This window comes from Plectrocnemia conspersa, unplaced genomic scaffold (assembly GCF_051122295.1).
Source record: "Plectrocnemia conspersa isolate PC_06_02 unplaced genomic scaffold, ASM5112229v1 ptg000012l, whole genome shotgun sequence".
NCBI classification, from domain to species: Eukaryota; Metazoa; Arthropoda; class Insecta; order Trichoptera; family Polycentropodidae; genus Plectrocnemia; species Plectrocnemia conspersa.
The window spans coordinates 28,219,064-28,243,791 of record NW_028277176.1 but is presented as its reverse complement, the minus strand read 5'-3'; the positions used below and the strand labels follow the sequence as shown (position 1 = coordinate 28,243,791).

Here is a 24,728-nt window from a genome sequence, read left to right as displayed (position 1 = left end):
TTTTAACGTTAATATTTGATGTCGGTATTGTAAAAGATCGATAAAATTTATATCACGTTATTATTTAATGACAGCTTATACAATGGGATTAATTAACACCCTTTAAAGCTCCTCCCATTTCAGATACTAAGAATATGATTTTCATCATAGTCAATATTTTTCGCAGAACTACTTGAAAGTTTATTTAATATTAAATAAGTACCAGATTTCATCGGATTTTACTACTTTAATTTATAATACAAGTTTAGTTTTTTTGAAAACATTTAACATTAATTAAACTAACCCTACTGTAAACTTCATATGGAACCGGTTTATTCTTAATATAGCCTTATCGTGATTTAATAATAAATGTGTAATTCATTATTCCTAAAATCCAATTTGATAGTAATACAAGTCACTTTATGAATGATTGTTAAAAACCAGAATTTTTACATGATTTTCTTATTTTATCACTAGACTTCAGACGTGTTGTCACTTTAATCACAATATTCATATTCCCTGATCCACCTGAAATCATAATTATATTTATTTATATTTTTATAATTTGTTTTGTAACTATTCGTTATTCGAATATTTGTCATATTTGTAATGGCACATTTTTTTAATTGTGAGATTAACTCTAAACCATAATTAAACAACGCAGGTAGTCGACTTTTTCCCCGCTGCCGTATATATAGCTCATTGTGCGCTTTTATTTTGTTTTACGAAATTTATCATTTTATATTTAATGCTATTCATGACAGACATAGTCAAACTAAAAGTCGACAACACTTTGTAATTGTCGAAATTTTAGAATTACTTACATTTCCAAGTTAATATTATGCAGCTGTGGACTTTCTCAGTGGCTGATAGTAGGTAGTAGTTTATTATTGTACTATTTTTTTAGCATACCAAGTTATAGTTAGCCTACATCAACAGCAACTAAATGAGTATTTTTGGCAGCATGAATAATTAAAATGAAACTTCGTACTGATTTCAAGTTTGTCACCTATAATGCTCTCTATTTTTTTAATTGAATTAATAGCTGTTTTATGTATGAACCCATATTCATAACTTAAGGAATATTTTATACAGTAGACTCCCGAATAACACGGTAAATTGGGAACGTGGTAAGTCAAAGGGATGATATCTCACCACACGCGCCTAATTCGTACGTACGTATTGCAAAAAAATGTATGAGTATTTTATGGTCCCCCAACTACACGCACCCAAATTTACCGTGTTATTGGGGGGTCTACTGTACTTAAAAAATAATGAATATTTAACTTAATATTTTTTCACGATATTTTTGAATACATATTTATATAAATTGATCTATAAATTATCTAATGAACACGTCCATATAGATAACTCATGGGCTGTATATGTATTAATTTAAATGTTATAAAATAATTCTAATAGCGCAAGTTTTTTAACCAATTTTAGTTAATAACTGTGTTTTCCGTAAAAAAACATGTTACAATTGCAATGCAAAGCATAAAAAATATGATATTATCTCTTAAACTTTTCACTGAAAAAAAAGTATTATATATTAATACTTTATTTATTGAGTCAATATTATATTGATATGTATGATTTTTTATAATAAAAAATAATAGTATTTTATGTATGTATACAATGAAAAAATTGTTATGACTGGTTTATAACCGTATTCGGAACAATTTATTACAATAACACATTATAGACCGATGACGCAATTATGCGTCATTTATTAAAAAATATCGTTAAGACTCGATGGCTCAAACAGTCATACCTTGTGACTAGGAATTCAGATTTCTCGACGTTTTTCAAAAGAATTTTAATTTTACTTCTTGCTTTTCTATTTTAGATATAATATATTGTATGTGATCATAATAATATTGTAGATATATTTCTGTATTTTTTACCACAGGCAAATTATATCTTTTAACTCTGTGAAAAGCCCCCATAAATTGATGTAATCTGCAAATTCCCATGCGTATCGGTTTCTTCTTATCTGATTATTAATGTATTTCTTAGACTAGCAAAGCAAATATAATGCAGTATTTGAGAAAATCGTAAACATTTTTTTCCATTCAATTACTACCAACCTATATTAAAATATTCCAATAAAGAATTCATATTTTATAACATCTAGCACGGACTTATCCTTTCTTATGCAGCGATTCGTATTCGTACAAATTTAATTTTTTAATAAATAAAAAAAGTAAAATGTTTAAGCCACCGGTTTATATTATTTTCCAGTATATAATTAATAATATTAAAAATAATGACAATGAGCCTCTAATTTAAAAACAGATTTTTTAATAAAAAAAACATTGAAATTCTGATCTTTAAATGTTGAAAACATCTGCCTTATACGCTTGTTTTGCCTATTTTGTAAAAAACTAGAATTTGAAGTTACTTTAAATAACGATTTCAAAAAAGAGTTATTTTTATAAAAAACAGCTACCCTTAAAATATTGTAAATAAATTGACCGCGCAGTGAGTAAAATTGTGTTTTTTTTAATAAACTGTTATTTTTAAAATAAATAACAATTGTTACTTGGTTACGAAGATGAATCATAAATAAAATTTTAAATACAGTATTAATCAATAATAATAATTTTAGATATAAAAAAAATTTTGCTTTTTAAAAATAGATACAATTACATAACATTAAACTACAGATATGTCCTCTCATTGCATTTATTTTATTTTAAAGTAGAAAATAAAAATATATTTTCAGCGCGATAGACCAGTGGTGTCAGTCGATAGCTAATTCCCGAAAGATCTGGGCTCGAATCCCATATGAACATTTTTGTGTCTGAGAGATCGGAATTAGTGATTACTATAAAATTATAATTTCAATCGATCACTACAGATCAGATTTTCCTATTCTCACGGATGAATATTGTAATTAATAAATAAAATAAAATCGTGCATAGCATTGATGTAATATAGTGAAGAAGAACCCCACAAAAATTATTTAAAAAAATATGCCGCTAATTTACAGGCTGATTTCAGTCTGATGTCTCACTACATGTTTACCCTGTTGTAACGCATTTGGCTAATGCCTCATAATACATCGGAAAATTTACAATAAATAAGTATAGCTTATGAGCTAGTTCAATTTTAATTAATCAACTTAATATTAATTTATGAGAAATGTTTAGTAAATATTTTCAGAGGTATATATCGGGATTATATTTAACTATAATCACTAACCCCAATTTCACAGACACGATTCAAAATTGAAGAAAATGTAGGGTTGTAATTTTTTCTATTTTCGCCATTTTATAGACCAATTTATCGTATATGTATGTCGGATCTACTGTCTATTTCGGTACAATTTAGCGGATATTTCCATGCAAATGCTCATTATTTTCACGCTTTCCGCGCTTCCGAGGCGATACAGATGCATTGTGTATATATGTATATACATACACATAACACAAACAAATATATAAGTGGTATACATACCTCTGTACGTGTGTTTTATAATACTCCTTTAGGTGGGATGGTCAGTCAGTCAGCTAACCGAGTTTCAGCAATCAGTCATCGTCCGGTCGCCGCGCGATACTTTCGTGTCGCGTTCTCTGTATTCTAAAACACTGCCGAAAAAATACAGAGACAATAGATCGGATCGAAAGCTCATGAATTAAGCTTTATTTATTTTTTTGTTTTTTCCCTTCTTGAAAAATAAAAAAATATATTTACAAACTTCCGATGTACGTATCCCCATCTGCGTTTGTGATCGCTCAAAATATTGTGCTATCGTTGTAACCAATCGATATTATGAATAAGAGTGCGCTTATAATTGTTGCCTTCTTCTTCTTCGTTAAATATTAAAACTCCTTTGTGTGACAATAATTTACATGATCGAAAAACAGTTTGGGAATCTCTTCAAATCGAATACTCCGCTCTTATCTGGCTTCCTCGTAAATTATTTATGTGTGTGTGTGTGTATTTGAAAAAAACGGATACGATAGGTACTGTATCACTTTGCTATGAAATTGTTCAATGTCTATAAAGTTGTTTGACAGGCATAACTAGACCAGGTTTAACCCTTATCGCTCGTATTTTTGCAATATAAATAGCCGTACTAGATGTACGAATAGGCGTTTGTATTTTGCATTCGATCTAACGACATATTTAATTTAATTATGTACATATCTACTGGAGTATGTATACATTATTCAATTCAATTTAGAAGTAAAAAATAAGTTTCTTTATAATTTAATAAAATACAAATATATTTTTTTATAAACATAAAAAATAATGTACGAAACACGACGCCGGACATCTGATAAATATTTATGATTTCTTAAACGCCTAAAGTTTACTAATAGATACAATAGATAAAAAGTTTGCTTAATATTTTTTTATAGTTTCATAATTAAGATAAAGTTTGTTGATGTTAAAAGTTAATCTCACTTTTATTTTATTCGCATAAAGTTTCGTTTCATTTTAAAAATAAATATAAATTATAATATCTTCCCTTTAAGGTTAACTTTTTTTAAGGAAATATATTACTTAGTCAGTAAGTTTTTTACAACCGTAAGTTTTTTATTATTTATATATTCAATCATAGTTCAACCGAATGTTGATATTTTCGCATTAAAAAAATCTAGACTTAGACCTCTATACAAAATTGGAATATAAGTTACAAAACAATCACATAAAGCGAACTCATAAATTATATATGTACATTCTCGTATATCAATACAAAAAATATCAATGCTGTAAAAATATTATTTATTATTACTCTATAATAATTTTATGTACTCGAAAATATCACTTAACAATTCTTTATAATATGTACATAACTTAAAACAGGATCACATATTATAAATATCAGTATAAATTATATGTATCGCACTTAACACTGTAAACTTTGCTTTTTTGATATTTATTATTTTTTTTAAGAAATCATAAATATGCATCACATTAGGATGTTTTCTTATTACGCGGCATTATATTATATTTGAATGCAAGCTCTAAATTTTTTTTTTCGCTACCAACATTACGTATTATTGAATTAATGACGGAATAGCGTAGTCCGTAACGTCTCAGACTAGTAACTATGCGGTTGCGGGTTCGACCCCCGCCAGCAGCACTCGAATTTATATTTGTGAAAAAATGCGCTATTATTAAAAAACCGACCCCAGCTGCAGGGGCATCTATTGGTTATAAATTATATTACTCATAATAATTTAAAATAATTATAGATGTCACCGATTCCCAGACTTTCAGTCTGGTGGTTAATACTAACTTGTAGGTATTCATTATATCTGCTTGACTTACTCAGTTGGCACAGATTTTCGCCGCTGTAACGCATTGGGCTTATGCCTGTCAGGTTACAGATTTTTTGCGCTAGTTGGTTATATAAATTAATATCGGTAAAAACCCAGAAAAAAATTAAAAAATATTTGAATAATTCATCCATTTTTATTCAATATTTGAATAATTGAAAACTATATATGACTAATGCCTGGTTTGAATCCCATATTCACTCTAAAATTCTATCGTTTCTTGAATTGGTGATTATTATATAATTATAAAAAGTTTTCCTAGATTTTCCTAATCTCGCAGATGAAGAATTGAAATAAAGATCTTGAGTGTTTACTTTGTTGTAACGTTTTGGGCTAACACCTGTCATGTTGAAATGTTGAAGATTTACAATAAATAAAATAATTTAATGATCTCGCGCTGTGCAGGGTCAGTTTTTGAATATTTTCTTAAAAACTTAGGTTTATAAATTGAAAATCAATAAATGTAGCTAGAATTTTTTTCGCTGCTTGGTTACTTTATACATACACATATCGTAACATTTTTTTACATGATGAATACATTTTCATAGATTTTTTTTCATTTAATACTTACATATATCGTGGTATATATTCATAAAAATAAATAAAACCAGCAGCTTCTCGCTTATTTGTTAGTATAACTCGCAACCCATAATTAAAGTAAATTATTTTTATTTTTATTTTTTGATATCTTATTAATGAAATTTATGCGTTTACTATGTTTTGAAATTATTAACAAATATAATCGTGATTAATCAGCGGTGGTCGTCGTCTTTCGTACAGTTTGGGATTAATTAGATTTAATAAACAAATAAATTGGTTTTATCACTATAACCGTTTACCAAAAAAATTCTGACAGTTTGTAATTATTAACTGACCTTAAATGATAATGCTGACATTTTAATTTAAAAGGTTTTACTTATATATTATATTTGAGCTTACGTTAAAATATATTACGTTTTCTTTTAAAAATAAATTGTGTCTAGGTTAGGTTTGTTTTTGTTCAAAAAACGCTTATTGCTCATATTTGATTTCATCACACAAAATTGTTGTATTTTTAGATTATATAAAGATGCATTAATTCATATGGTCTATGATGTGAGAGGAACTTATGTGTTTCTAATAATCATAAACTAATAATAGTTAAAGCATAATATTATATCCATATAAAATCAAAATTTTGCTGTGTTATAAATTAACTGGATTTAACACATTACTTTTTTATCAAACAACCCGGTCAAAGGTATGTACAGCAACAGGTGTCCCTCAGAGTGTTGCAAACGGAACTCTATTAAAATAACCTCATATCTACAATAATAAATCTAGATAATATAATGTGTGTATGTGTCGGTTTTATATCAACCTTGACCACTTTCCCCGGTTAGGTGCGGTCAATCGTTGCACGCTGAGTGAAATTACGTTTGTTTGCTGTCAAACATTGCATAAGACCGATGCTTCTCAAACTAAAAAATATATTCACTCGAAACAAGTTGGGAGCCGCTGGCGTGCGCCGAAATGCGACCGCGTTCAATTAACAAGCGCAATTTTTTAACCCATTTCGGTCGCTACTATACAGCTGTGCCTAATATCTAATTTCTCTCTTGCGTAATTGATCGCGCGACAATGTGGCGGAAATTTTGTTTAACTCGAAACCTTGAATCTCAATCAACCCTAATACGCCGAGGTTAATAGAGTGATGTGATTTGTTGTTCGAATTGGTCACTTGTTTTAAATTAAATGGTTTCACATGTATTGACCTTTGTCTGGAATGATAAGGGAAGATTCTAATTTATGGAAGCATGTCAGGATTCTTGTACTACATATTCTACCACCAGCGTTACCAATTTATCTACCGGATTTTTCTTGGCCCCTGAGGGATGAAATTCTTCTCCATTCAGTGAATCCTCAGCATCACCTAATATTTTATTGTCAGTTCATCTTTAAATTAAGATGGTCCAACTTCAGTTTCTTAACATTTGTTGTATTTCATTAATTATGAAAAATAATATCAATTAAACGTTTTCAAAAAAGTAAGACCCAATGAGGCCGCCCGACCACAATGTGCACCAGACACTTTTTGGAAATGTGATAGTCGCTCGTGAATCACATTAAGATTTTCCTTGCCCCATATTCGGAAATTTTTCTTATTAAGGTGGAAATATGTCTCATCAGGGAAGAAGATTTACTTTGAAAAATCAGCATCAACTTCCTGCTACTCTAACACTAAATCCTTGTAAGGATAAAGACGTTCTGGTAATTCTTGCTACATTTTGTTGATTTATTGACAATAGCTCTCAGCTGACAAGGTTCGTGAAATTCTAGTGAATTATTTCGAACGCAGACCACAACACAAACCTATTCTGCTGTACTGAAATGCTCTTGTTCTTTACTGTTGTCCAATCATTGTATAGTAAAAATATATACATATATACGCACGTTGCGTAAGAACGATTTTTTAGTTTTTATTCAGTTCGTGCGGCACCCACTTGTCAAGCTTTTTTGTTACCTAGTTGTGGTACTGATTCAACAAATTGCCTTCAGTCTTAACAACTGAAAAAACACCCTAAGACCTCCTTCATACTTTTTGCAACTATCCTTTCACCCTTCATAATTTAAATGTAAATCAAAATCATTGCTTAATTTACGAGCAGTTTCCGTTGTTTTTTTATTCGTTTTTTGAACTCATATTTGCTCATTTTCTATCTTTAATAAAATAGACCAATTTGAAGCAAAAATAATAAAGCTAAATTTATCTAAATACAGACTGAATGAATGACACCCATACTCGGATTTTTCTAAGAATGTATCATTAGCCGGATACGATAACATATATCATACCCCCTCTATAATGCATCGTGCCTAGTAAAGGGTCAATTCATTATAATGACTTTGCCAACAACATCACACTTCACAACTCCTGTAATTTTGCTGGTTAGGTGGAAGTAGAACCACCCAATTCCAATATTCGCGTTCTTTGGATGATTTCTTACGGCAGGCGGATGGAAACAAAATAAATAAACCGGTTCCCGAGCGATTTTTTGTTTTTGTAAAAAAATATGTATCAACTAATTATTTAATATTTTTATTATTAAAAAAATATTGAGAGCCACTGTTAATCTCGCCCAAAATTGTACACATATTTTGTGTTGCCTGTGAGAGCGCGCACGGGAAGCGGTTGAATCGTTTCTCTTAGATCACTCTTTGCGTGGCATGCGCTCATAATATCATACAATGTTTACATACATTATTTTCAAATTGTAATCTGATTTAAAAAAAAACACTTCTAAATTTCTATTATAAACATTTTGGCCCTTTTAGCTTCTCTCTAGTATTTTTTAAATGCAATTATAATTTTTTTTAATAGCCACCATTTTAAAACAATCTATCTTGCTGGCTAACGAATCTAACCGAAATATTTATATGGACAATCTTTCAGTAAAACTAGAAAGAATCGAATTATTATTTATTTTTTACGTCACTTATTTTGAAACAAGATGATGGATCAAGAGATTGAGATATTTATAAGACTAATTTTTCAGAAAACTTGTATGGAAATCTAATCAGAACTTCGGCAGTATCCTAAAACATGTTATATTCCATTACGAATCTCACGTCGTGAGACACTGCAATAAATATTTCTATCAAAATTTACCGAAAATGGAACAGTAAAACCAAATGTGTTATTCGACTTTGCTTTAGTTTAAAAAAATCTATCAACTGTGCTAAAGTAGATCATGCTCTAAACAGAAAATATTTATTTATAAATCAAAGGAACGTATATGAACGAAATCCTAACATAGCACTACAAAAAATGATTCGTCCTCGTCTCCCGTTTTTAACCATAAAGTGTCTTTTCCTTGTGTGTTACTTTGAAGTGCCTATTAAATTTAGCTGGACCCGGATACTTGTTATAAAACACACTTGATCTGTTATTACTATAATTGTCTATTTTTGAGTCACAGTTATCGCAGATACATTTCTGCAAATGGAAACGTGATTCAGGATTTTACAATGCGATTAGAAACAGTGACTAAATTTAACCAACGCACTATGCGTAATCTTGTAAATATATTAATGTTATCAGTGAATTAGTCATCATATTATAATAGCGATTCAACTGCTCGAACAATAAATGAAACTCTTTTTATACTAACTTGACTACAGCACTGGACTAGCCATATAACCATTAATTGTAGAATGTCACATTTTGAGCTAAGACTTTCACTTATTTTCTTCTACGACGTGTAATTTTACAATAATTGTAAAGCTATCGTTACTGCGTGCAAAACATACATTAAAACTTAAATCAAACTACATATGATATAACATTAAAAACCCTTTTAGGCTCATACATATGTATTTTTAATGAATTAATTTAATGAAGTTATGAATATGTATGACTACTTTCGCTGAAAAAATATACGCTCCGTTTGGCGCTCGTTTTCTTCCTGAAAGTGCGTTCTTAATTTTTGTAACAACGATAGCACAATATTTGAGTATATCATCACGCTTATCTTATTCGTGTCGAAATCGTTTCTTTTTACGTTCAAGTATTTTTTTACATAACGTATCAAAGGAGATGACCGCAGTGACAGCTACACGGCTATTCCACGGATTCAGACAGAAATTTGTGAGTATCGATACTTTCGGGTGATTGTGATAATCTTAAAGTCACACACATTATCTTAAAATTGCACAATCGCTGGTCTGTCTGATTCTTTGAAACATGACCCGTAAATCACATGTGCATATGGTTATGTGTCACACGAGATAATGCAAAAAGTCAACGGCGGCTCGGTGTATGGATATAATGAGTTGCAAATGCTTCAGATAGATGTAATGGTTATTCAATGAGAATCAAATTGAAAGTCACGAAAGTCAGCCTTGTCTAAGTTACCTCTATAATAGATGACCTAATACTGTAAAATTAAAATTATTTACATTTTTATAACTATTATGAAATAAATAAAACTAATTAGATAGTATTGTAATGCTACCGTTGTTACGTTACAACGAAATATCAAACCAACGCTTACAAGTAGTTATTGTAACATCAGACTGAAACATATGTGTACGAATCGGTGACGTTTATTTTATTAATTTATAATATAGCTAGAATGTAACTCTGGTATTTTTTATTATAAAATAAACATTTAGGCCAGAGATGACAGTTTAGTTTTTACCACTACATATTTTTTATTACTTATACTAATACAGGCCATTAAATTTGAATATAGAAATCATTTTTCGAAATGAAGTGTAGCAATATTACTGGAGAATGTGTTTTTAAACTTTTGCGATCATTCGTACTAAATATTATAAACAAGACTCATTATTCAACTATTTTTGCTATCTTAATTAATATATAGTGAAATATTTATCAGATAAAAATCATGATAAGTACCGGATTATAATCAATGTCGGTCATCGTGTCTCGTACATTTTATAATAATACTATTATTATTAATACAACGAGACAGGAGCGACAACTTACGCTTACCAAAATTTAAGAAATATGTATACTTAATATATTATGAGATGTAACTAAAATGACAATCTATGAATAAAAAAACATCTCGCTTCGCGGTCAAATTTATCTTAACCTTTTGTAGTCCAAAGTTTTTTTAATGCCCAAAGTCCAAGCTATTTTGAATGAATATATTTAATTAAATAATTTAATGATCATTAAATATAAAAAATATATATTTATAATATAAATATTTTTTTTATTAAAATTTAATTTTTATTATTTAGTAGAATTTAATTGATATTAATTCCAGAAATATACTAATTATAATCTTATTATATTATAAAAGTTTACTATTTATAAAATTGTTTTATTAATTTATTCTTTTAATATATTATAGAGATATTTATATAATAAATAAAATATTTCAAATACGTTTTATTTATTTTGTTTATAATATTATTATAAGATATAATTTTAAATAATGAATAAAATATAATATAAATATGGATAAAAAATAACGTATTTAATAATAATTATAAGAAAACGAGTACGGCCAAGGGAATATGTACGGAGGTGTGAATTTGTAAAATAATATTCCTAGGACAATCTACAAAAATAAAAATATAGCGGGTTTCTTCAATGGAATAAAGAAACACATTCGTGCATTAAGAAATATATAATAATATAAAGTCTTATGAATAAATTTGTTTAGTGTATTAACAATTAGCTATATTATCTAAATAAATTTGGTTGAATCTCTCGTTTATTCTAAATCAGTAGCGAAGTGGTAGTTCTATATAAAGTGGCTGAATTGTTCTGGCTTATACACTCTCGAAGAGTGGGAGAAGTCCAGCGTCCCTTCCAGTTCTCAACCTTAGACTAATGTCAATAATTCAGAGCGGAACCAGATTCTTTGTTCTTGCCCAATACATATATTATCATACTCTTCATGTACAACGGCGGTATGCCGTCATCTTATATGGAATGCGTATTTGGAACTACTCCCTTTTCTTTTTTTTTCCACGGTTTTTAACTGTTAATGGGCGTCTGCGCGGATACAAATGTGCTTTAAAACTGTTATTATACGTATGCTCGGTTACACAATACTGTTTACTACGACGATAATCCAAGGAGATAATTTTGACGCAACGATTATGGATTGTCGCGAAAATGCAATTATTAATTATTTTAATACAAACTTAAATTTTCCATTAAGAAAATGTTATATTATATGTATTAGTTTATAATTATAAATTATAATTTACCCGAAACAAAAATAGCTAAGAATCATTGTCCGAAAAAATAACGATTTTTTTTTTAAATAAAATGATTTAATCCCCGAATATTTTGTAAATGTGTATCTCAAAAATCAGCAATTTTTTTGAGAAAATTATCAAAGCTCTTTTTTCTTAAAAATTAAATTTGTACGATTTTTTTTAATATTTCACAACTGCTGCATATGTTTAAACTACTGCATTAGAAGGGGTGGATCCGTACAATACGTTTTTCAGTCATTTTTATAAGGGTATTGTGACTGCAAATTGGTTTTAACATTTAAACGCGTAAAATTGTCATTTATATGTGTATTCTTCTTCCCTATTTATGTATTTATTTTTTTATAAATGATTTTTTTATACGAAGATTAGCAAACATCTCTTATTTATAGCCTTAATTATAACAATTGTTTCACTACATTTATTCACTTTAGCTGAATATCTAGCTCATTGTTGACATTTACGCGGTAGTAGCTTTCACTAATGTTGACACGGTATTCATCTATCATTTTAATAAAATACGTTTTACGTAGTACATATTTTTTTCTTTAACGTCAAATATTTGTTAAACGATAATTCGCCGAAACATATGTACATAATAAATTATTTCTAGCTAAACAGTCGTTTTATTTGATCAAAAATAATAGTCAAATTTACTTTTAATAACTCTGCTCGATATATTACCTCAATGAAAAAATTAGTTTTGATTTAATTTATCAATGAAAATAGTTACTAGGCATTCACTATTTTTTTGCTGATTTAAATTAATATTCTTAATAAATCGCGATCAAAAATCTTCTATCAAGGACTGCAAATTACTTTGTGACAAATTTTAAAAGTGGCAAACACGAGTTTTTGCGGTATGTTTCATTTAATGGTAAACTTACTAATATTTCAAGATTATTGTAAACGTGACAGCACGTTTTTTCTGGGTTACTAAAATTAGCAGAACGACTTTAAATGTTACTCTAATTGAGTCAAAATCATAAAGTATTCGATCGTTTTTCACGCAACATCGTCAATGTCCCAATTAAAAACGAGTTGACCATCGAAGTTTGGGGTCACCCAGGCGTCCACCTTCGCTACGCAAGATTTCGCAACCCCTCCCTTTGCACTTTCTACCTTTGTGGAAAAAAAATCGATTCGACATTGGAGAACGCCAATCTGCCTATAGGGCGTGCGACATTTTAATACCTAAACCCCATTAAGGTCACAAAAATATGGGACGACGCGCTTGCAACCTTTAGCGCCCCAATTCGTAACAATGCCTCTGACCTTTCTGGCTCTGTTGAACATTTTACACTATGACATTATTCGGCTATGGTAAGAGCGAAAAAAAGTTATTTAGTTGAAAGTGTTTTCAGATGTATAACGACAAAGGTGGAGTTATCGCTGATGACGATCGCCAAGCCCAAATTATCGTAGAATGGCACGATAGGGCAGGGCGGGTCTGGTGTGTTCTTGGTGGAAAATCGACGATCAATGTTCCACATCTGACCCTAGACAGTTTTAAAGGCGGGACGATTTATAGTGAAAACTATGTGCGTTTAAATTTCGGAAGCTTTTATTCCCTTTTGGCTATTGATTATCGACAAATATAGTATGAAACGTTAAGGGTGCGACAACACTTGTTTATATTTTATTCCTTCGAAACCGATTAATCGTTACATTCCTATGATGTACACTGAGTGTACATGTCATCTTTTGACGTAAATATCTATAAATTGAAGGATGCATTTATTTATTGGCTTCAATTTTGAATAGCTTTGAACTTTTCTGCGCTCAGCACTATCGCTCAATACCCATCCTTTGATTACGCACTCTAATTATTGAGCAACTCCGATACATACACTTATCGCGCTTCATTTTCGTGTCATGGACAAGTCAAATTGTTTAAGGAGGCGTTCCGAATTTCACACAATCGATACGTGCTCGACATACGTAACTAGAGATAAGCCTTCTCTTGCCTAAAATTCTGAAGAAAGCCTGTAAAAATATTGGATGTTCATTCCAATGACCAATTTGTAAATGCAGGAAGTTCCGATTTGACGACATTGACCTCAGGATATTAGACCTGATTTGGATATGTTTGCTTCGTCACTTTGGGGCTTCTATTATATATTTAATCGACTCGACCAGATTCAAGAGACATTTGCATAAATATATTTAATATATGTTTGTAGTTTTTTTATGCGACTTTTATATTGAATTGTATATTTATCCATGAATGATTAATGCTACAGCTTATCACCGTGGTGTATGCGATATCGGCATACTGATTAATTAAGATTTGTTTAATATTTCGCTATCAATTAGAATGTGTGACGTAATACAGAAATGATTCCCTAAATTGTGTTTGCTTTTAGCACCAAATTTAGAATGATCGTTTTCTTCTGGGTATTAACTAGTATTGGTGGTGATGTTTGTGTAGTTTAATTTTGAATTACCTCATTATCTCCAATGTTAACCAAAATTATCAACTAACGTCCTTTTTTTACTTTAGGAAGGACCTCATTCGACACTACCCGAAGATGAATTCTACGACGCCGTTGAAACTGGGCTTGACAGAATCGAAGAGGAGAGAGAAGCTAGACTCGCCCGGACTCCCATTTCTTCATTGCCACCGTCGAGACAGACTTCCGTTGGCATACCGCTTCCCGTGCCTCTTCAGACAGATCCGAATTTGCTAGCGCATCCACTATGGACAGAAGTGCGCATCTAACAATCAAACACCAGTATGAAATCATACTATGCTATAACATTTGGTCATGTTTTTAGATGGAAAAAGTCTCAATGGAACAGTTGCAACACGCGCTCGAAGGTGTCGGCAACGAAGGGAGCAGCGGCTGGCAAATATTTGCCGAAGAAGGTGACATGCGCATGTATCGAAGGTAACCGTATAATCGATTGAGCAAACACACTGTCAGAGATGATGGATTACATGTTTGCGATACTTGCAGGGAGGAAGAGGTAGACGGTATGGTCATGGATCCTCTGAAAGCAGTACACAAAGTGCGCGGTGTGACCGGACACGAAATATGTCACTTTTTTTTCCGACCCGAATACAGGCATGACTGGGAGAGTAAGTGCATTAGTTGTATTGCTTACTCGCGTTACAATTTTCGTCTCAAAGTTAAAAAATCACGGTTTCATACCTACCACATATTAATAAAACATGGGTTTATATTATATTTAATCCAAATTATCACAGCCAATGTCATTTTTTAGCAACGCTGGAGCAAATGACGATAGTTGAAAAGATCTCCGAAGAAGCTATGATATTTTTGCAAACCCACAAACGAATATGGCCAGCAAATCAAAGAGACGCGCTCTTCTGGTCTCATATGCGGCATGCGCCTGACACCGAGGACCCTGACGCTCAAGATCTTTGGCTAGTATGTAATCACTCGACGACGAGTATTGAACATCCGGTGAGTTTGCTATTTTTCGTTTATAATATAGAGTGAAATCGTCACCATCTTATGGATATTATTTTTCAGGAAAATATGGGAAAATGCGTACGTGTAAAATTGACCGTGTGTTTAGTATGTCAGACTAAAGTTAATCCACCGAAATCAGGCGCTCAAATAACCAGAGATGACATAACAACAAAGATAACGTATTGTTCAGTCGGTATGTATTATCTTCTTTTAATCTGTTCTGTTTTTGATCGGAATCATACATTTTAGTAACCAATAAGAATACTTCTATCAACTGGCATGAATTTTATATTTGTCTAAGCCAAGGGTCCCCAAAACTTTTGAAAACCGAGCCGGACTAAAATTTTGAAATACTTAGCGGGCCGGTATAAAAAAGTTGTACAAATTTACATTTGTGAAAACCATGTACAGAATCAAAAATAAAATATGGACAGCTAAAAAATTTAATCAGAATTAAGTTTCACATTTTTTAATAGACACTTCATTATTATTCAGAAAATAAAATTGTGAAGCGCCAGGAGCCATTTCAGATTTTTCCATGGGGGAGGCAAAAGTTGCTCAGTCTGGTCGATTTTTTTTAATTTCAATTTTATTAAGATTCATTAAACGACATGCATTTTTCTGCTCAAAATCAAAGAGGTGTCCCTGTTTTGAATCCATGTAAAAAGCAATAAAATCGTGCCGTCCCAGTGGGAATGCTCGGTAATCGGGCGTTCACACTATGAGCACAAAAAACAATTATCACTTCTCAGAAGTCAAAAATTCACATCAAGAGCAGTCCTATTGACCAAAATTTGGTTTGCACATTATCATTTTTCATCTTTCACTGTATGCATGATGAACAAAATTGAAACGAGTATGCAAAATGTGCTCCGGATGGTTTTGTTTTCTGTGCGCCAGAAATTTAAACGAAACGTAAAGGCAACATGGATCTAACCTATGTTTATCAAAGGTGATATTTCACGACGATTGTGTTTTTTGAGATAGTGGACAATTTTTTATTATTTTCCTGTGAAAAATAACTCATTGGATTAAACCAAAAATAATGAGGGCCAGATGAAATACAGTGCAAAAGCATCAGCCACCCTGCTGGACAATTTTCTTTCGCAATTTAAGAGTACAACTTTTTTTTAATATTTACTTTGTATAGAAATATTATAATAATCGAAGATTGTTATGTATTAATATATGTTGTTATGATTTATAAATATTTTTTTATTCATATTTTACAGCCATCTTAATTTAAACTTTTTTTATTTACAGTTAATCCCGGCGGTTGGGCTCCAGCGTCCGTCTTGCGAGCTGTCTACAAACGAGAATATCCAAAGTTCCTAAAGCGCTTTACACAATATGTCATAAATCAATGCCAAGATAAACCGATAATGTTCTAGCATTATTTCCAATAGTCTTTTAAGTGTATGTGCAGTGCAGTACCTCCGATTTGCAAAACCAGCCGGTGATGGCTTAGTTTAGTTGTAATTTTTTAAATGTCCAATCGGAGTTGCCAGTTGACATATAAAATGCTTATTATTATTTTGTATATACAAATAATTTGTGTATGTGCGCTTCAAAAAACAATAGGATGTTCCAAACAACTGGCACAATTGTTGATGACTATAATGCACACTATAGTAGATAAATGGACCAGTCACTTGTCATCAATTTGCCAGTGAAATTCAATTTTATTCAATGTAATCGTGTCAATTCGCGAATCGGAACAGTTTTGATTCTGCTTCTCGGATTGCTTCAATTGAACCCAAGTGCGTAAAACTGGCATAAGTCAAGTTGTTACATATTTTTGCAATAAGCCACTCTTTGCTGTAAGAAATTATATTAAATCTATCAAATAATAAAAATTGATTTTAGTGATTCCGAGACTTACGCCTTTTTCTGTACATGAATTCAATTAATGTCTTCATTCATACCTGTGATATTTTATTACCTTGTCGATGTGTAATTCCCATTTTTTCATATAGTGTGCATCACAGTTGAATATTGTTTTTTTTTTATATATTAGATCGGTTTTTTTAAATGTAAGATAACAAAGAGCGAATCTCAAGTTTTCTCTTTAAAAAAATATTAATTTTCTATTAAAATTACAACTCCCAGCGCCGGTGACACAACTTAAATATATCTGTCCTTAGTTCATACATAAGAACAGCATCTGACATAAATCTATATACCAGCATTCAAAATGATCCACTGGAGCTTAGTTTATATTCCAATAAACCCTAGAATTTCGTCAAGGCCTTAACAAGGTTCAAAGATTCTTTTCAATACCAAAATAATAAAATGATATGATCCATGTGGCTGGTGCTTTAATATCAATATCATCAAAATAACGCAAGTTGTGTCGCTTTGTAGCTGGAGAGTAACTTAAACGATAAATAATAAACATTCTAACGCTAACCAATTTGAATATCATATTATTAAGTGAATTTATTTTACACCTAATAAAGCACATTTTTATTTTAAGCTAATTATTATTTTCACTTTGCAGTCAAAATTTTAATGCCTTGTGCCAAAAAAAATATTATTTAAATTACTTTGGCACAACTCACCGAAAATGTTATCTATCTGCGTATAGTCTAATTAAATGTTGAGAGTGAAATTGTCTATTAAACGGTTCGAGATAACGTTTGCCGTCTAGGTATAGTAAAAAAGTACGGCGGGCACAATAATTCGGCTGATGTAATGACATAAGTCTTACCTTTGCGACTGATAATTGATAATCGACGAAAGTTACAAAGTGTCTAATCATCACATTTTTTTATTATGACGTTATCGTATATAAATTAAAGCATAGGCTATGTTATTAAAATATAAATGGTGCCTCATTATATTTGTACAGTAGTCGTGTAATTGTGTAAATCTCCCATCTGGTACGTAATCTTTAAGGCTTTGAAGTGTTCATCTGATTTTAAAATTGTATATGTAAATAATACACGTTTTGTTTTTTTTTTAATTTTCGGAAACGAAATTTACCAAAGCACTGTCATTAATGTCGTAATTTATTTTATGTGATTATTAATGTATTCTGAGGTTATTGTGATATGCGAGTGCGTGAATTTTGCCGTTTACTCGATATTTACGCACTGTTCAATACTGTTGTAATATCATGTCGTATTATTAAATATGCATTTATATATATTTCTTCTTGGATATTTTACTTTTCGAAAACCCACAACAACACTAACAAATAAAAAAATATATTGCATACTATATTGCTTTCTAATTAACACTTTACCGGCGAAAAGCCAAATAATTGGCTTCAGTTTGACTAACATGCGTTAAGCCAAAAAGTTGGCTTGTCATATTTTAATGAAGTGTCAGCATAATGCTTAGAATATATTTGCGAGATGTTGTGGCTAAACATAAAATTTTATTTTACCTAAAAAAGTAATGGATTTATGAATCACATTTTTGATATTATCAGTCCATTTCGTGGTTAATATTTTTGGATTTTAAAACTTTAGGTAGTTTTCCTAATATAAAAAGCTGTAAAATAAAGTTTTTTTTTTATTTCAAATATGAAATATTTCTGACTTATTTTTTAAACAAAGTTATACTTTTTTTGAATAGCCGCAATTTTTAAACAGAAGCTTGCTAGTAACAAACTTACATATTTACAAGGTTAAGGTTTTTAAGAACTACTTCGTGACAATATAATTAAAACTACAGCAGTTATCATGTCCTCAAAAACCGTTTTATCCCATGTAAATGAAAAATTTAAAAAAAAATATTTAAATTTCTAAATGAGATCACTATTTACTTCTTTAATTTTTCCAGTAAGATTTTTTGTACCAAGCTATGTTTTTTTATTCGTTTTTTTATGGCTGCTATTTTAAAACAGAATTACTGATTTGAATGTTTGTTATATGAAAAATTTGATAACCGGTTTATTGCTACAGTTTTAATCAGATTTCTTTAAAACCCTTCTGAAAATATTTTCGAATGGTTTTATTGCGCAAACGAAAATTGCACACAGCGAAAATTCCGATTATAGATGATCAATATACATATATATGTCTATTTAAATATACGTTCATATATATAAAAAATATTTTATGTATATATCATAGATGTCAATATGATTTTAATTTAAAAATATCATGTTTTAAAAATATTTTACAATTATATTAGTAATTAACATTGGTATGGTCTTACATTTCCTAATTATACACAATTTTTTATTTAAAAATAGAGAAGAATATAAAGTAGTTAAAATTAAAAGTAAAATATATTTGACAATCAAACAATCGTCTATGCTTACAATTTTCATTTGCGCAATAATCACTAAACCAGTAATTTTTCAGAAGGGTTTTAACCACCTAAACACCAGTGAGTCACTTGTTGATTATTTTTTTAAAACAAGTTGATTAATTATTTTCAATTTTTTATTTAACTAACTAGTATTGTACCAACATCATTAATCAGTAAACCAAGTATTTTATATCTATTTAAAAAAAATACTGCCGCGTGAAGAGAATAATTAGTCGCTGGCTTTTAAAGGGTTAAAAAAATCTGATTAAAACTTGAACAGTTATCGTGTCCTTAAACAATGTTATAATCTCATATTAATGACAATTTTTTATTTTGCTTAAACATTTTTACCCCTTTACACTTTCTGTAAAGAAAATTGCTTTTTTAAACTTTTAATAGCTGCCATTTTGAAACAGGATCAAGCTTGCTTACAAATTTAGCCGAAATTTAATATGTATATAAACAATCTTTCAGAAAAGCTATAAAGAATCCAATTATAACTATAGCATTAATTCCTCGTCCCATATAAATAATATTTTTGTATATTTATATCTGCTTTTATTTCTCGTTCATTTTTTTCCTTAGAATTTTTTTAATGAGGTTATGATTTACTATTTTATATTTTTATGACTGCCATTTTGAAACAAAATAATGGATCAAGCTAGCTAAAAAACTCAACTGACATATTTATACTACGGCAGATATCATAGTCACAAAAATCATTATATCCTACTTATGTATATGATCCAAAAATATTCTTCAAATTCTATTATAGAACATTTTCGCCTCCTTTACATTATTCTGTAAAAAATTTTTCATGATTTTTATTTTTTTCATAAAAGATTATATTTAATATAAACATTTTAACTGTGAGAGGTTTTTGGTTTCTTAATGATATTCGATGAAACTGCAAGTTCATGTCATGAGTTCTTAATCATTTATTAAGTCTTTTAAAATTCAGACTATTTTATTACTATTATACGTATGGCTTAATAATTATTATATATCCATAAAATATGGTGTTTCTGGAGCAAATCAGAGATATATTGCAGATATAATCATGTTATAAAACAAAATTAATATAATTCATTTTAATTATTCTATAACAACTTTGAAGAAAAAAACTGGAATCATTCTCACTTATCCTTTACATGCAGAGAAAATCTACCTGATTGTTTAATTCAACTTTATTTTTTACAATAATCTTAAAACACTTTACCCTACATAAAACTTACACTAATTATAAGACTCATTCATATCAAATTGTGAAAGTCACAATTGACACCAAAATTCTACTAATCTATTTTTTTTATGTTTTACTTTAAATATTAAGCTAATTTTGAGTGTTGCCACAAAAGCGTGATGTTATATAAATTCTATATAAGACTATAGTATACTGCTAATCTCAAATTATATAGAGGATTAAGACCCTGTAATATATGAATATAGCATAATAATAAATGTTTTTTTTATTTACAATATTGTCTTATGATTTATGTAAAATTAAAGAGCTTTTGACCTTCGAAGATATTTACGAGGCGTGGTCTCTATTGACACAAGATTTTCACTCCCAGGAATCAGTGATGTAATAAGCAAACACAAAGGTAGGCATTTAGTTGTTCGTAAATCATAAAAAAATCAATTATCAATTCAAAACGTGGAATTACTTTTTGGCATATTTTATTTGTATATCTTATACATACATACATATTAAATATCACAATCAGTGTATTACAACATCCGGTGATAATTATTCAACGTACAATGTATACTCAAGACACGTGAGAGTGAAGTTCCGATGTAATATTTATGTAAAATGGTATAAAAAGTTACACTAGTTGTGACGGCGCTCATATATCGTTATTTTTGAATTGGGCAATCGGTTGATCGAATGGGGGCTTTTGCTCGTTTGGATTGGGGTAGTCGTAACCAGTTTCTGATGAACCGATACTGCTCACACCGATATTGACTTCTTGAGTGGGTTCGCTCTCTAGTCTCATCGGATACTTGTTTCCAGGGAACCAGCCACCTCCTGGATAACCGATAGAATTCGATCCTGGGTATTGATTACCCGGATAGTTTGGATAATAGCCTCCAGTTATCTTGTTGATGAGCGGCCAGAATATCTTCTCTGAAACTCCCGTATTGGTGCCAGATTGGAATGTTTCAGTGTTCGCTACACTTTCGACTTTGCCTCTCACGTCTATGACTTGAGGTTCTGGTGGTCCGTATGAGGTTTGAGGTTGTACTGGTTGCAATGGTGGTAATGGACGTGTGATGATTTGCGGTTGAGGTTGTGGACGAGTTATGATTTGTGGTTGAGGTTGTTGATATATGACTTGAGGTTGCGGACGAGTGATGATTTGTGGTTGAGGTTGTTGATATATGACTTGAGGTTGTGGTTGAGGTCGAGGTTGTTGATATATGACTTGAGGTTGCGGACGAGTGATGATTTGAGGCTGCGGTCGCTGATATATAACTTGAGGTTGCGGACGTTGGATGATTTGTGGTTGAGGTTGTTGATATATGACTTGAGGTTGTGGTTGAGGTCGAGGTTGTTGATATATAACCTGAGGTTGCGGACGTTGGATGATTTGTGGTTGGGGTTGATTATATATGATCTGTGGTTGCGGTCTATTGATGTTCTGTGGTTGTGGACGTACATATATCTGCGGCTGCGGTCGTACAATCACTTGGGGTTGCGGTCTTGGCTGTACATAGATCTGAGGCCTCGGAGGTCCATATATAGTCTGCGGCTGAACGGAAGGCAACTGTTGGATGACCGGTGGCGATGGAATAATCGGTCTCGTTTGTACGAATGGAGGTTCGTGTGGAATCGGACGTTGAATGTAGCTCGGCTGTTGAGGTATGTAGTTGGGTTGCGGTATCGGTGCAGGTCTAACCAAAACTTGGGGTGTCGGTTGTACTGGATACGACACTTGAGGTTTTGGATAGTCGTAGCCCTCGCTTAGATCTTCTTGAGGCTGAAAAAGCTCCGACACATCCCTTTTTATAGGATTTTCACTCTGAACTAGAACCAAACATAATTTTCAATGTTAATATATGCTTAGCATATTGTACATAAAGTGTATCCATCTAAAAATCCATAGAGCTGAGCTTAATTTTTTTTTAAATACAGGGAAACGAGGTTTTGGTTTTTATATAAATAATAGATTTTTATATTTGTCATAAATCATCGCCATATAAAATCATTTTCCATATTTATCATTGGTGAACAAATGATGTCACACTTACGTTCTTTTAAACTCAAAAGGACAATATTTAACATTGAATTTAACGCTGTATTCTACGGAACACTTTGGTTCTACAAAAATATAGTATAAATAAAATAAAATAAAATAATCTTATATACATTATTATTGTTTTTTTTTTTTAATTCTTCGAGCTTAAATTGTTATAAATGACCGAACAACCTAGAAAAAACTGAAATTTTGCGTCGTCTACATAAATGGGTATACTAATTTAATAAAATTACAGTTTTTAATAAAAAAAAAACATAAAATTCGATGTTTTAAATTCTTAGTGAAAATGACATGAAGATTAAATATTTTGTAGTATTAACCAATACGATAAACTAGTGGTATAAGTCGGTGACTAATAGCTGAAAGACCTGAATTCCATATGGATTCTAGTGTTTTCAATATCTATCGTGTCAGAGATCGGAATTACTGCTTATTATACGATTTTAGTTCCAATCAATCATCACAAATTTAGTTTTCTTAGATTTTCATAATCTTACAGATGAATAATTTAAATAATAATTTAAAACTAATAAAAATAAATGTCACTGATCTAGACTTTCATTTCAGTCTGATGAATATAAATAAATATATTAAACATAGCACCAATATGAAAAATATTTCACGCCATCATAATGAAAATATCTATTAAAAAGGTAAAAGCAGATTTGTTTTTCAAACCATCTAGTAATATTCAATTAAAATATTTATTGAAAAATTGCTGCTATAATAATTCAAGCTATTAATATAAAAACGTTAATTAATTTTTCAACAGTAATATTATCAAAAGATCATATATATCACCCACGAACTTTAAATGTCCAAACACGTTTTCCTAAATTAAGGTTCGTATTAATCCGAAGTGTTCCAAAAAGCACGGACGAAGAAGAACAGAATCACGACACATTTTATATGAATTAAACAATAGATCACCTGCTACGACAGAGAGTAGCAACACTAGCAACCCCTTCATCGCGTATAAGTTTTCTTGTCACTAGTCGTAAATTCACTAGATCACGCATCCGCCTCCACTCGTACTTATATACTCTTCGGTCTAGGCTTTAATTTATTTGCCCAAGAAATCCTTGAGGTGGTGTGCCTCTGTTTGCTCAGTCGAAAATTGACAAATTCACTTTTTAACCGAAGGCGTTACGTGGCGTGGCATGTTTGCTCATCGCGCGCTTCTTTTCCCGAAGATAACGCGCGGAAATTAAACAAAGAGGAAACGATTGACCAATGTGAGCAAACATCAATACTGCCATCATCGACTGTGCTAATTGTGAACAAATTGGACATAAAACACGCGGCTTTCTCCGCTGGATTGCTACGGGAAGAAATTCGCCATACGCTTGTGTTGAAATTTTATAGGGCCTATATTTATTCTTAGAAAATTAATAGAAAGCCTCATTTTTTACAAAGTGCTTTATAAACAAACCCTCTAAATAAATCGTCATATTAAAACATCCAAAAGCCAGACGTAAACAATGACCAAAACAGACTTTCGAAGAACATAAACATTAATCACCGTAACCAAAACTTTTTAGCAGTTTGTCACTACAATGTATTGGACAAATGGCATTTTCTTCTGGACGTTTTGCTAAACAAAAAAAAACTATTACAATGGTTTCGTTTATAGAAAGCCACCCTGGATACCCAAGCTTCATTAAAGGGGGCAGATATATAAGGGAGGATGAGTTTTACTAAATATTATTTCCATTTGTAGAAGCTTATGTTAGAGGTCACTTGCTCAC

At 30.8% G+C, this 24,728-nt stretch overlaps 2 protein-coding genes across 12 annotated transcripts in view; one reads left to right on the top strand and one right to left on the bottom strand.

Annotated features, from left to right (window-relative positions):
• The window catches only part of cert (ceramide transfer protein), a 34,626-nt gene extending 16,024 nt beyond the window's left edge, over positions 1 to 18,602 (top strand). For 8 of the 11 annotated variants that reach the window (XM_088200717.1, XM_088200725.1, XM_088200721.1 and 5 more), the window contains 6 exons: positions 14,518 to 14,724; positions 14,793 to 14,905; positions 14,975 to 15,096; positions 15,243 to 15,445; positions 15,515 to 15,647; positions 16,718 to 18,602. In XM_088200717.1, the coding sequence (XP_088056843.1) occupies positions 14,518 to 14,724; positions 14,793 to 14,905; positions 14,975 to 15,096; positions 15,243 to 15,445; positions 15,515 to 15,647; positions 16,718 to 16,845 (906 nt within the window). In that variant the 3' untranslated portion in view covers positions 16,846 to 18,602. Of the gene's footprint in view, positions 1 to 3,514; positions 7,811 to 7,921; positions 9,901 to 14,517; positions 14,725 to 14,792; positions 14,906 to 14,974; positions 15,097 to 15,242; positions 15,446 to 15,514; positions 15,648 to 16,717 lie in introns of those variants that run through there. The other 3 variants (XM_088200726.1, XM_088200728.1, XM_088200718.1) reach the window with 3 other exon arrangements.
• Positions 18,603 to 21,384: 2,782 nt separating this feature from the next.
• On the bottom strand, positions 21,385 to 24,162 carry LOC148228779 (uncharacterized). The gene is made up of 2 exons (XM_088200194.1): positions 23,911 to 24,162; positions 21,385 to 22,748 (listed from the first exon to the last, which is right to left on the bottom strand). Exons 1-2 carry the CDS (start codon positions 23,948 to 23,950, stop codon positions 21,568 to 21,570), a joined length of 1,221 nt encoding a protein of 406 aa, XP_088056320.1. The 5' UTR covers positions 23,951 to 24,162; the 3' UTR covers positions 21,385 to 21,567.
• Positions 24,163 to 24,728: the final 566 nt, after the last annotated feature.

What these genes read in the sequence shown, in the direction of transcription:
- LOC148228779 (XM_088200194.1), bottom strand. Translation starts at nt 23,950, where the DNA reads ATGAAGGGGTTGCTAGTGTTGCTACTCTCTGTCGTAGCAG. An exon ending in GCTACTCTCTGTCGTAGCAG is followed by an intron (nt 22,749 to 23,910) that starts GTGATCTATTGT and finishes GTTTGGTTCTAG; the next exon opens with TTCAGAGTGAAAATCCTATA.